At 40.3% G+C, this 14,251-nt stretch overlaps 1 protein-coding gene across 5 annotated transcripts in view; it reads right to left on the bottom strand.

Moving 5' to 3' along the window:
• The window catches only part of MCTP2 (multiple C2 and transmembrane domain containing 2), a 128,946-nt gene that overhangs the window by 45,427 nt on the left and 69,268 nt on the right, over positions 1 to 14,251 (bottom strand). For all 5 annotated transcript variants that reach the window (XM_017742697.1, XM_017742698.1, XM_008640107.2 and 2 more), the window contains 5 exons: positions 14,151 to 14,251; positions 12,345 to 12,447; positions 3,114 to 3,215; positions 2,122 to 2,196; positions 1,237 to 1,356 (listed from right to left, as the gene is read on the bottom strand). The exon at positions 14,151 to 14,251 is cut by the window's right edge and continues 1 nt beyond it. In XM_017742697.1, coding sequence (XP_017598186.1) covers positions 1,237 to 1,356; positions 2,122 to 2,196; positions 3,114 to 3,215; positions 12,345 to 12,447; positions 14,151 to 14,251 — 501 coding nt within the window. The remainder of the gene's footprint in view (positions 1 to 1,236; positions 1,357 to 2,121; positions 2,197 to 3,113; positions 3,216 to 12,344; positions 12,448 to 14,150) is intronic.

The following is a 14,251-nucleotide window of genomic DNA, read 5'->3' as shown; positions in this document are numbered from 1 at the left end:
CCCAGCATGAATGGCCACCTGATTCCCTTGGACACAGTCACAGAACTCTTTTGCACAGCCACACGTACTTCAGTGAGGTACCAGCTACTCTGCTCTCCTGCCACTAACTATATATAATATATATATGTTCTAAATGAACTTCAAGCATCAGGAAAACAAATAATTAGAGAGAAAAGACCCTCTTCATCCTGCCCTCTCATCTGTGTGAGCAGTCCCTCTGACCTACAGGGTGAAGACAGCTCCTCTGTCTTTGCTCTGAAGCTTCTTTCAGTCAGGAATGGTCTACTTTACTCATCTGTGGCAAATACACTGAAGTGTTTTCCTTAAAAAAGCCTTTAAGCATCTTACAATTCACAGACAGTAAACACAGGAGAAAATCTTGGCGATGTGGATGTTGTATTGCTTAATAAACACTCAACTCAAAAACTTTCTTTCTGCATGCTGGACCACCACAAAATGATTTTTGCAACCTTTAATGGCATGACAAACATTTCAAGCATGAAGAAAATGTCACACCGCAGAATAAAGAGCAGGCAAAATCTTTTTTGTGCTTGAGTGGATTATGAGAAAACTGCAAATGGGGTGTTTACTACCAAGAGGAAAAAGAAGAGAGATGAAAAGCGGGATAGGAAGGTGGAGAACTTGGCTTTTTGTTTGCAGAGTGCAGTAGAACTCACTGTCCAGCCTTATTTTTTTTTATTCTTTTAAACAATATATTATTACAGTCAGGAGAATAAATTTGCAACAGGCAATGCCAACACAGGCAGAGCAGGAACTGATAAGCTGCAGTGAAGTGATGCCTCAGTGCAATGGAAGATGGAAGGGACAAGACCCATCAGCTCACTGCATCACCCAGACCAAAAGCATCTCCCTGCATCACCCTCTGGGCCACCACCTCCTTCCTTTCCTGCCACCCAGCTGCCATGTTTCAAATTAAAAATAATTAAAAATTCCAAAAGCGCCACACAGTGACATCACCCACCACGGACATGGGCATCCTCAGTGCTCGGTGCAGGTGGTGAATACCTCTGCTCCGAGCGAGGAAAGGCTGCTCCTGAAGGTCTCATTTCCATCCCCATCAGGCCCAGTGTGGCCCAAGCTGTCCTGCAGCCACACAGCCACAAAACAACACCAGCAAACGAGAAGGGGCTTCGTGCTGGTGGGGAGGAAAGCACGGGAACACTCCAGGATCTCAGATCACTTAGCCACATGCAATAAAAGAAGAAATCCACTTACCACAAATGCTATCAGGCTCTTTACCGTGGACTCCCAGAGAAAGCAGCTCCAAAGGAATTGTATTGTATTCCATATTGCCATGGTGATTTTTTTCACGCGATCAACATTTCTTGATAAGATCTGATAAATATTGAGTGGGAGGAGGGGAGGAGAAGAAGAGTTTAATCAAACACACTAATATCCTACTATTGCTTCCGAAACAGGGATAATTTAAGCTACAAATGCATGCCAGGGCACATATTACAAATAAAGCCTCTATTTCAGATACATTCGCCAGCTCCTGTCTGCCTTCTGATTACACCCAAACCTTCCAGATTTTCTTCAGGTCTTACAAAAAAAAGAAAAAAGGCACAAACTGATGCCAAAACTAAATAAAACAGTAGATGTATTCTTAAAATACACCAATGTCTCAGGCAAAGGGACAGAGAGAATGGAGTCTGATCCCCTTTTCTACATGTTTTGGACTAGTCCATAGAAACAAATAGGGATTTTTAGACTTATTATAGGGCCTCTCGATTTTAAAAAGAATAATGACCATTGTCCTAAAATCCTATTGACTTTTTACATAAGGAATTTAGCCCTGGTTTCTTCCTTCCCGAAGAAGGGAATAAGGCTCTCACTGAGCTTTAAGTGCTGCGAACTGTGCAAAACCCACAGCTATCATTTTCCCCACTCAGAAGCACAAAGCAGAACTACTGATGCAAGCCGGATCAGAAAGCAATTTCGTGTTAACACAAACAAACCTTTTAATATACACAGAAATATACAGAATTTACATGTGTTCAGCATTTTATGCATAAATAGGTTTTGTTCTAGCAACTGTGCTACAGCAATTCAAATCTTTCCAAAACAGATGCAAAAGCTTAGTCCAGACACAATTTTCACCTTTTTGGAAAATTTGCGGTTCTCCTCAGTAAAGCGCTTTTCTCGGGGCTTGAATGTTCTAATACTTGCTTTTATCTAGAAAAAAAAATTAACAAAAATAACACCATGTAGTTTTCAATTAGTTATTTCAGTTTCATATCACCAGTGCTGCTCAGGAAGATCAGGTCTTTCAGCATCTCTCGCTCTTTTCAGACTCTGTGTGACTTAGGAATTGCTTTTTATACACATTTTCTACAGTGAGGATGGCTAGAGAGGGTGGATGCCCCATCCCTGGAAACATTCAGGTGGACAGGACTCAGACCAACCTGGCATAGGGGAAGGTGTCCCTGCCCATGGCAGGGCATATGGAATGAGATGAGTTTTAGGGTCCCTAAGAACCCAAACCACTCTATGATTCCATGCTCACAAAAATGCAGACAAGTTAAATTGGGCAAGGCTGGACTCACTTTAGCAGGAGCAGAGCTGTGGCACAGCCCATGATGGCCTTAATAAATAGGAGTTAAACTCAGTAAAAGGCTGTAGGGCATAAACGATTGAGACTGACTCAGCCACCTAAAAACTAAGCGCACTGTGTCCATGCCTCATTCATTTTCCTGTCAACACCCTGGGAAGAGAACATCCTGGGTCAGCTTTTTGGGGAAGAAATAGGTGTTAAAAATAATGTATAATAAGATGAACATGAAGCTGTTTTTTGGCTGTTGCAATTGAAGCCCTGGCCGCAGCAATCAGCACCTCCATCCTAAGGTGCTTGTGGTTATTTGTCCCTCCAGAAATGCCCCTTCCTCTGTCCCATCCACCTGGAGGGGCCACAGTTCTGATAGCCCAAATCTTCTTCACTCACAACATCAAACATGCCTCCACCACCACATGCAATGTGGACAGGACTTTTCTGGCTTGGCTCCTGGTTTTAAAAGCATCACCCCCACCTCGTCCTTGAAGATTTGTACTTTTCTTACACCAGTGATAAGCAAAAAGAAAATACTTCAACTTACTGGATTAAACAGGACATCCAGCTCCAAGTAAATTGCTCCTTTTGAAGCACGTTCCAAGTCTTTATTCTTCAGTGTGTAACAACTTTGTTTACCGTTTCTAATCTATAGTTTGGGGTGGGGAGGGGAGAAAAAGCATCAATATTTTCCTGGCTGTACTCCTCAATATAATTTAAAGACACTGCAAACAAATAAATAAATATAACTCAAGCACAAAAAAACAAACAAAAACACCCCAACAAAAAAAAAAAAAAAAACCCCCCAAAAAAAAAAAAAAAAAACCCACAGCAAAAAAACCTTCCCCTAAACCCTGATAATATACTTGGAGCCTGAAATACAAAACAACCGTTGGATTAGAGACCTATAAAATTGCAGATTAAATCTCTTATGGTCCAACTTTAATTTTCAGACCTTGTACTTTATAGTAGAGCAGTGCATGCAATAACCAGTCTGAAAATTCTGCCCTGGAAGCCAGTGAGTTGATGGGAAGTAATCAGCCTCCGTTATTACAAGTTTAAAATGGGATTTTTCTTCCAAAGCTTAAGAAAAGGGCCACAAACAACAACTTTACCCATTGCACACTCCAGTACATGAAACCACTTCTTAATGCTTAGTTTATTGCAACGTTATCAAATTATTACCCAGCAAACAAATGCAATCCAAAGAAATGGATCGGCTGAAGTGGAGTGAATGCTAATGTAACAAATGTTCAAAATTAACTAATTCATGTAAAAGACTTCTCCCTCCACCCCACCCCTGAATTTCAATACCATTTCTCTGCTCTGATCCACCGGTTGGCCCTATCTCATTAAGCATCTATTAAAAAAAAACCAACCAGCCCAACAACAAAATACCTTCCTTGCCATTTTGTAAACAATTTGGCTCAAAGCAAAAGCATTCTCACTTCAAAAATGATGGCAGAAATGTATTTATTATACACAGTAGGATATGTATTGATTAAACATTTGGCTTTTTAGGAAGCAGACCAGTTAATTCTAAACAGCAGTAACATAAAAAACTGCAGCTTACCAAAAAGCTACATTGAGGGACTGTAATGATCAAAGATTAAGGATAACGGAGGAAATTTGAGGGCATGAAATTGCAACCATATTTAAAATGGCTATTGCTGCTCTGGCATTTAGAAGAGGCACTCATATAAACCATGGTAGAAATGAGTAAGGGAAAAAAAGGTGTAATAAGGAACCAAGTGATTTCACAAGACAAGGGAAAGGTCACTCTCTTTCCCAATGTTGCTACACCCTTTCTATACCAAAACAGTCAAAGGGTAGATGGGATTTATGCCTAAGGGTTGAAAGGGAAGAGGGCTCTCACAAGGACCAACTCTGCATCCTCAGTGGTGTAAAACCAGGAACTCCAGCTATTATCTCTCATCCAAAGCTTTTCAGTTACAGAGACTTATGTGGAATTCATAGAACACCAATAAATAATAACAACAACAGGCACTGCACTAAACTGATCACAAAGCACCTCTGCTTCCACCACAAGAGAGTACACACAGTGGTGGAGCTGGCAGCAAAGGATGCTGCAGCTCCCAGGGAAGGGACAGGTACAAAAACATTTTTCAGACCTGCAGCCTCAAAACAGAAGAGCTGCCAAAGTGATTAGACCCTTTTCTAGGGCCAAATGGACTGGCATCAGGAGGTCCTCAGGCCAGCTGCCACATACAGCACTGTCAACCCATCATAAAGGTTTCTGCTCTTTCACCAGTTTGCTTTTCCCCCCTTCAAAAAAAAAAGGCAAAAAATTTAAATTTACTGAATGAAAACAAAGTTTTGTTTGGAAATGAAAGATTTTGTTAAATTTTACAAATTAAAGGATAAATGGTTTTACTGATGGAAGGGACACTGAGACAGAAGGATTTGGTTTGAGGTCACTGGTCCAACAGGATGCCCCAGCAACAAATTTAGCCTGAGCTTTGATTCATGGATTCTACTGTGACAGGATAGAATGTACTTTATTCCCAGTGTGTCTGCAGAGGTGCAGATGTCCAGTATATACCACAATATCCTAATTCTGGATCCTCCATAGTTATTAATTTTGGAGCTGAATTTCCATGTATTTCAGGCACACATATTTCTCATGGCATTTCATTCAGTTACACCAGAAGCAACAGCTAGTGGGATGGCCTCTTTATATTCTAACATCTTTCAAAAGCATAACCCACAAGGAAAAGAAATCTGACACAGGAGCTAAATTGATAGAAAAAGGAAAAGAAACATTTCTGAGTGTTTAAGCCTGATACTGTGGGGTATTCTGCACTCAAAAAAATAATGCTTTGGGGAAAAGACTCCTCATTTTAAGAGCTGGAGTTGAATCAAACATTTCGGGTGCAGCTGCAGGTGTTTTCACACAGAAAGCTTTAAATCAGCAGCAAATAATTTCCAGCTCTGCCTGTATTTGTAAATAAGGGTTGCTTGGGAAACTTCTTTAATGGTGTCATTATTATTGTTGCTGCTATTCTTAAATTGAACAGGGCAGGAAGTAATGCAGTGCAAATAAAGTTTTAGAATCTGATTTATTTGGCATATTTAATTCTAAGTATTCCAACTGTCTGGAAAAAGATGTGCAATTATAACTCAGCCTAAGACTAAACATTCATAGAGGTATTTTAGCTTTAGAGTTTCTTCAGCAAGAAAAAAGTACAAGAGAAGAACGACAGGCTATGAACTGTCTCCATTGCATTTTCGTTTGGATAGAAAGAAAAAAAAAACTGAAAAAGAAGTCAAACAAAAGACTCTCTTACAGTTTTGTCACTGTGCTAGGGCAGCATGGTTCAACAAAAGGTACAAGGTAATTCTAAGACCCACAGCTGCATGGAGATTACACTGGTGGCATGTCTTGACTGTGCCCACAAGAAAACATGCAAAAGAGCCTCGAATACTCCTCATTTTCACTGCATCCTGTTCTTGGGCCAGAGTTCAGATTCTGTTCAGCTTCTCCCCCAATGCTGAAAGACAGACAGTCATATTCATTTTGCATCTATTTCTTTCTCCTCTCTGGGTACTTTCCCCCAGTCTCTGCTATTCCCAAAGACTGCTTAAATGCTCTCTCCAGCCGTGGAAAAGAGCAGCCAGGGCTGGGGCTGTAGGATGAACCTCAGTGTCAGAAAGATCAGGCTTCTTCTGTCACCCAAACACTTTTTGCTGATGATGTCACACAGATTTGACTCCATGAGTAGTTCTGATAGCTGTATCTAAAACAAGTTATCTTTCCTAAGAATATTAACATCTACTTACGGGAAAAGGAAAGGAAAGGAATATTCAAACTAAATGTGAAAATATCTGCAGGTAAGCATCTCAAAGAGACATAATCAATATTATTCCTTTATTGATGATGCTTTATATCCTCACTGAATACTAATGCCTGCATTCTCTGAAAGCTTCTTATTAGCTTACTGGGGCTCAACCACCAAGCAAGACTGCCCGTAACCCTGGGATTAACATGAGGACAGCTATGTCTACCACACCCACATGCTGCATTTTGCAAGGTCACCATCAGAAAAAAAAAAATAGTCTGGATTTTCATCCCATCGGAATTCCTGATATTTGGGGCATGATATTTTCCTCTTCTGAGTCAACACAGACAAAACCATATCCATATTTTCACAGAATGGACTGTATATTCTATGTCACATCCCTTCCCCATACAGGACCACGAAAAGGAAATTATCAGTTGGAAGAAAAGCTGAAATTCTTTTTTGCAATAAATATTTTGACCTACAGAGGCACTTGAGGCAAAACACTCCCTGAAGTTGCCTCTAACAAAAGGAAATGTTGAGGTACACGAGACCACCATCCAGTCAAGGTCCAAAGTGCACCAGGTTCCTCTCAAACGGATGAATATATTTGCTAAACTCTTTGCACAGATGTCCCCAGTAAAACAAATGTGACTAAACACAGTATTGATGTATCCAGCCAATGTTAAATCTATTAAGCAACAACCTTCTGACCGCTTGGGAATTTTAATGAAATAGCAAAAGCCAAGATTGATATGACACAAAACACGGAGAAGACAGGACCCTTACGCAGCAAAGCGTGTTTTTTCATTGCTCTTGTCCTCAAAGAAATATGGTTTAGTGGTTTTTTTTTTTACATTGATTTTAAGAAAACTTCACTCTGTATACAGCTTTGATGCAGATTCAATGTCATATATTGATGACCTGACAGAAGAACGCTGGGTTAAACCTCTGTACATCAACACCCGTGACGTGTGGAGAGGGTAATGGCTACTCTCCAAGGGTAATTCATCTAAAGCATTTGGGACCTCTGATATTCCTGCTTGAGCTCATTGCTGATGCACAATGTCATCCCATTTGCCCTGCATACCATAAAGCTGTCTTGTAATAGACACACACCTCCCCTTATCAAAGGACGTATTTCCGCAGGAAAAGATGAAAGCAAGCCACATATTTGATCCACCTGTACGTGAATAAAGAGGTTTTTGTTCCCCCCCCCAGTCTTGCCATATGCACTGAACCAATTTTGTACAAAATGCCTGTTTCTTCACCCCAAAACTCTTTACCCCAAACACTTCACTTTGAATAACCTTCTGTGGGATCCGAAGTGGAATGGAGATTTGGGTTCTTAGAAGAGGACTTTATCCAAAGACCAAGGAGATATGGAGCTGATGGACTGAAAGAAAGCAGGCAGGGCTCTCATACAAGGGCTTCGAGCCAATCTGAGGAGGAGCTGAAAACCCTTGGAGCACAAGGATCCTAGGTGATACTTGAGACAACATTCCTGTTGATGCCTTTTCAGTGAGCAGTGAGTGGCTGGGAGAGAATCTAATGTCAGAAACAAGACATTGTTTTTCCTGGAAGAGATGTGGGGGATTTTTCCCCATTCCAAAAGTCCTGGTTCACTATGAGGATAAAAGTCAGAACAGACAGCACACTTCACAGCTGCCTCCGTTGCATAAACACAGCAATTTCACTTCTCTCAAACTCTAAAACTTTCTCCTGGAATGGATTGTGCACTTATGGTCAAGTGCTAAGTAAGTGCAATCGTCAGGTGTCTGCTCTCTGAATCCAGGCCATCCTTCAGACAATTAAGCATGCCAAAGGCACACTCCTTGTTTTCAGTGGTCGTTGGCTACTGACCTTGCCTGGCACTTGGAAATATTTCATAGACCTCTTCCTGTCGGCTGGAAAAAAAGGGTGCAGCTGAGGACTACTCTGAGCTGATAATCCAGCAGATAAAAAATATTCCATTCTGCACTACAACTGTTCACTCAAAGGCTTTTCTACATGAGGATATTTGATATACTCTGCTTTCAAATTCATTGAAGCACACTATATGCTCCCATGTCTCTAATAACTTGCAGCCTTCTAGGAGATAGGAGTCTCTTGAAACAGAAGAAAAAAGACAGACCCTCACAAAGAGACACACGGTTGCCTTTACTAAGATCTGGGACACAAAGGAACACAGAGATAGAAAGGACTTCTTTGATAATTAGTTCAAGTCCCCCAGAACCTACAAAACTTCTAAAACCTATCAAACTTCTTTCTTGAAGTAATAAAGTTTTTGCCCTACTTCTCTGTTCCCCAGGTCCTTCTTCAGTTTCTGGCACAAAAGCCTGTTCTATTCAGTGCACATGGGCTTCCCTTCCACTCCCCATGCTCCAGGATCTCCCTCCCAGCCCAAGGGCTGGCCCAGCTATACTCTATGGGTCACCTCTGGCAAGAGAGGGATCCATTTTGCTGGATACCCTGGTAGCAGTAATCTGTGTCTTTTCTAGATTAAATTGTGCTTCTGTGAATGTGGCTGACCAGAGCAGTGTTGGAGATGAGGTCTCACACATGCTTTAGAGGAGGACAGTAATTTGACAAAAAGGACAGGAGAAAAAAAGTACAATAGGTTGATCAACATGGAAAAGTCAAAGCTAAACCACAAAGAACTTCTCTCTCTCTGTCCCCAAATTCAGTTTATTGCTAGCAAAATGTGCATTTATTCAATTCTGCTTTATCACATCTACCAGCACGTGAAGTTTGCAGCTTTAATCATCATTTGGCACCCTAAAACTCCTCTCACACTGCCCAGCTTTTTTTCTTAATTGATTCCTTCAGTAATCCTAGATCACAGTCAAGGATGAATGGGAATACGTAATTTCACTATCCCTGAATTTTTCCGCCGTAAGATTATTCCTGTGTTAATGTGATGATGAGGGTGTAGTCATGTTTGCAAAATGCCAGTGTGGGACTACTGAACACATTTAACCCAAAATTCGTTGTCATATTAATTAAACATTTCATATCCCTCCAACATATACTTTATTCAAGGCAATTTTTCATTAAGAAAAGAATCTAGTCATCCATGAACAATTCCTGAAGTAAACTTACTTCACGTGCTGACAGCTCACAAGTCAAACTTGTGCATTTTTAACAAGAAAAAAATGGCAAATGCACATCTATTTTCAAAAGACAATTCAATGTCAGGCAAATATTAGGTCTGATTACATACAGAAATTAAATCTACGTGATTGTGAGGCTTCTTTGAGTATTTAACGTCCGTTCTCTTTTAGTATATTTATCTAAATGCTTCAAAGGATACATTCAAAGTTAAAGTCAAAATTACAACATACATTGAAATTCCCATTTCAAGAAAAAGAGCTTAGAAAATTCCAATTCTCTGTCTGAGCAGACCAAGTTAATAGGTGCAAAATGTTTTTAATCAGAAGCAGAGATGAGTATATTTACACTAGATTTGACTGAAATAGGAGGCAGAGAAGTTTGGATGGGAAGGAGGAAGATCAGTTGGCAAGGGAAAGCATAAACAATTTTTATTTTATTTTTTTTTTGTCTCAAACCTTGGACACAAAAAACCCTACACTGAATAGTTTGGACATTACCACACACATGCACTCCCCTCCTCTGCCTTGTTACATGCTTCCTAAGGGATACTTGACAAATGCCTATAAAATCAACAGAAAATCCAAATCTAACATCTCCTCACTGTGAGCCCACACAGCCTGCTGCCGATCATGCAGGCCATTTGGCAAGCACTGGGTCTGCAAGAGAGCAGCTGCTCCAGCCACTCTCTTCCAGTAACATCAGAGATACGAGGACTTGGGGAAAAATTAGCAAAGTGATCAAAAATGGAATAAAAGATGTTAAGAGGTTTTTTCCTCCCTGTAAACATCAAATAATCCTCCATGCCCAACTGACTCTAATATTGTTCTAAAATAGGAGATACTGACAACTCAAGCTACAAAAATAGACAAACAATCTAAAATATCCTCAAAAAGATCACAGAGTCTTAGCCACAGAGGGAAGAGCATTGTAAAGCTCACAACAGCGTGTGGGCCGCCAAGAGCTCAGTACTTACTCCTCACATTTTATATCTTAGGCTTTTTATATCCCCAAATTGCTGGGGTTCCCCTGTTTCAGACTCCAGCGTGAACTGTAAAGAGCACAGGGCGGATGAAAGCAAACACACTTTTGTGAAGAGATTCAGAAGTAACATTGCCTTTAATTTGCATATACAAGAAATACACTTGTTTAGACAAAATCACAACAAAACCGGAGCACACAGACCTATTTCTTTCCCACTATAAAGCATTCCTTAGTTTGGGATCATATCCTCTAAGTCAGTTTAGGAGTTTTTTGGGCAGTTTATTATTTATTTGGAAATACCAAATGTTTCAGTCCCTCTCTCTGATCTTGATTGGGTCCCTTGCCTCAACTGTGCTTATTCTGTGAGGTTTATATGGCCTGTCTTGATCAGATTGGACCTTTGCTTTCCCTCTAGAAATCTCCCATTTCTCCAGCCTCTGCTAGGACAGAGCCCCACAAATCCATCACTGCCTCTTCTGCAGCAGCCAACCTCTAAAACTCAAAGACAAATTCTTGCCTTAACCCTGGAAGATGTGTGCCAGCGTTTCTGCAGAGGTGAATATGCTTTCACAGGCATGTTTCAAAACAATACTGCAATTCTGTACTCTGCAATTTCAATCAGGATCCACCATCTGCCTATCTGAGAGTGCTATTACCCACAGCATCACACCGAGCGTTACCGAAAGCATCTCACCACAGCCTGTGGCGCTGGAATCAGGTTATATATGGAAAGCATAAATGTCACCATAGAATATCCTGACTTGAAAGGGACTCGCAAGGATCCTTGAGTCCGACTCCTGCATGGGACAACCCCAAGAATCACACCATGATGTTTGCACAACAGATCATCTCCCCACACGTTTGCACAGGGCTCAACTGCACAAATATCTGTCACAGGCTCCCCTCTGCACAGGGAACCTCCTGCAAGGCATCTGCCTCACAACTCACAGAAACCCCCACACTTACAGCTAAACGTGTTTACACAACTTGACTAATATGACACAAGAGTCCCATGATGTTTCAAGCCTCATCTACTAATTGATTTAATAAGTCACAGCCTAGAAAGTTCTTCCTATGCCTTACTCTAAAAGCTACCAGAAAGAACCTTCTGTGACACTGCACGTACACATGGAGCTGTTTATGTCCTCTTGATCTGGTTTGCTCACTATTATTACCAGTCTTGTTTCAAAATTAAATCAGTCTTACCAAACACAAAGCTGCTTTCCCCCCATTTCTCTATTAAAGTCTTTTAATGATCCTTTCATGTTCCACTCTCTTTAGCTTGGCCTTTTTTGGCTATTTCTGAAAAAGCTTCAACTCTCTAATCTCCAGAGAAACCACTTTCCCCTGAGCTCGCTTTGTTTCCAGTTTTGATTTTATACTCCCATGGTAGCGCTCACTCCTCACATATTTGTTTACAGAACAAAAGCCACCAGTCTTTAAAAGCACTATGGAGTGGAAAACACCCCTTTTAGGTAATTTTATTCAGCTGTGCCAATAACAACAGCTATCTCTAGTCAATCCTACTGCGATGTGCAATTACTTTCTCGGAGTAAAAAGAAGCAAGACGGAACAAAGACATGCTTAAAATGTTACCTTCGGAAGATGATGTGGAAACATACAGAACAACTCAATTATGTTTTCAGACCTACATGGCACTGATGAAGTACAGACATTTCTGCAATTTGCTTTCCAATCAACCAAATTTGTACTAAGATGGGTTGACAGCGCTCGTTAAACTAAGGAGAACTATAAACACTGCCAGCTAAGGCATGTATAGATCACAAAACCTGTTTAAATCTGTGGGGGTTTGTGCTACGGGGGGGACAAAAAATGCAACTTGTTCCCAGCCAACCATGATATATGCGGTAAAGGTAACTTACAGACAGCAAAGGGATGGCAACTTTTCCAAGGAAATCAGGGGGTTTATCTCCATCTTCATCAAACACTGTCACTTCCAGAACATCGTGAATATCTTTAATAGGGCTGGAACAAAAACGTGCAGACACATAAAAAAATAACATTCAATACACATGCACACAGCCTCCTCCACAAAGATCCGAGACTACTGTTTTACTAATTAAGTTTGTATTACCTTGGAGTATATAACCAGCATTTAATTAAATTCCCCCCCCCCAAAATGAATCAAGTGATGGGTATTCCCCAAGCTTCCCCCTCATGTTTCAGTTGCATAACTAGGTGAAGAAACTAACAGACAGTGACCTTTTTTTTTTCTTTTTGTATTGGTGATGCTATCAATGTAAAACTCAGCTCTCCAACAGAGAAAGCTGGTGACTGGGAGAGGTCAAGGGCTGAATTCAGACCCAAGCTTCACTGCATTAAAACTGCACAGTGACACACACCCACAGATAAGTGTGTTGCAGAAAACCTGGATATAAAGTGGAGGGCTTTCTGGTGGGGTTGAAAGCTCCAGCTGAAATGGACTCATCCACTCAAAACAATCCACACTGCTCCAAAATAAATCTAAATCATCAATCGCTTTTAAGGGGTTTAATTAATTTTTTTTTTTAATGGACAAAAATCTAAGGAGAGATGCAAGTGCCTGACTGGCTCTGCAGATTTGGTGCTTGGATTAACCAGGCAACATTAGTAAGAAAGTTAGAGTCCATAGCTGACATTTTTGAGACCCACAGGAAGTACAGACACAAACTTTCTTTTTAAATAAAATAAATTTGGATTGTTATTGGATTTATTTTGCTGGCTGAACATCCAACAAGACTCATCTGCTGGCACAGTCTCAGAAAAAACAGTGATGAGTGGAAGCTTCTTGAGAACAGACAAAGTATGAGAAAGGACTCCAAGGGACAAGCATTCAGCTGCACCCCTGAATTAAACAGAAATCCAGCAAAGTATTTCTATAAAAGAAATCAGATAGCTTTTCTTGTGTTCTCATCCAGCCTAGTATTTACGAATGTTGCTTCAGCAAGAAGTTGGTAATTTTCAAACTGTTCTTCCAGTGGACAGATGCAAATGTCACAAATGTTTCATTGCCAGCCCTTTCAGCTGCCTTCCTTGCATAGACTGCTGCAGTCTTGGAAGATGTTTATCTCATTCACTTATTCACAAAAATCTTTGTCAGCATAAAGCAAGATTAAAAGATTGGGCTGCCTAAAAGCAATACGTAAATTATAACTTTTAATATTAATAAAGTGGCCAAAAAAAAAAAAAAAAGAATACCTTGATTTCTATAAAAATTTTAGCATCGAATTTGGAGCATGTTTGACTAGTTTAAATTCAGAAGATATACCAAAACCAACATGAGCCCTAACACTCTGCTTATTTCAAATTAAACAAGGATTCTACCAAGGTACAATGAAATATATTTTATTTTAAGTTACGGAAAATGTAGGCGTGAGTATCTGGTCTCAGCTTTCTGCTACATTATATCTTGGATCAAGCTATGACTCCATTATGTCTAGTCATGATTCTTCCTATAAATATCACAGTAATTTTTCTTTTAATGACTTCTATTAATAAACTCCATGCAAGAACTAGTAAAAGGCAAAAGGCTTTAATTAAGTTATATTTGAGATTTCTCCAACATCCTCTCTGACTATGAAAAAATGACATATCTTAAACGTGACCTTTGCATTTTCTCAAAGTCAATAGCTTTCCTAGTTAAGCTGCTGAGTGGAGTTGCTGCACGGTTTCCAAAGCAATCCACTTACAATGTGAAAACTTTGTTCCACTCCGGATTGAGGTTCTTGTAAACGGTGTGTGTTTGAAGCATGTCATTTCCCAGCTCCAAGACACAGAAAGGATCACTTTT

This window comes from Corvus brachyrhynchos, unplaced genomic scaffold (genome assembly GCF_000691975.1).
Source record: "Corvus brachyrhynchos isolate BGI_N302 unplaced genomic scaffold, ASM69197v1 scaffold97, whole genome shotgun sequence".
NCBI classification, from domain to species: domain Eukaryota; kingdom Metazoa; phylum Chordata; class Aves; order Passeriformes; family Corvidae; genus Corvus; species Corvus brachyrhynchos.
Note: the sequence above shows the minus strand (reverse complement) of the source record. Positions and strands in the feature narration are given on the sequence as shown.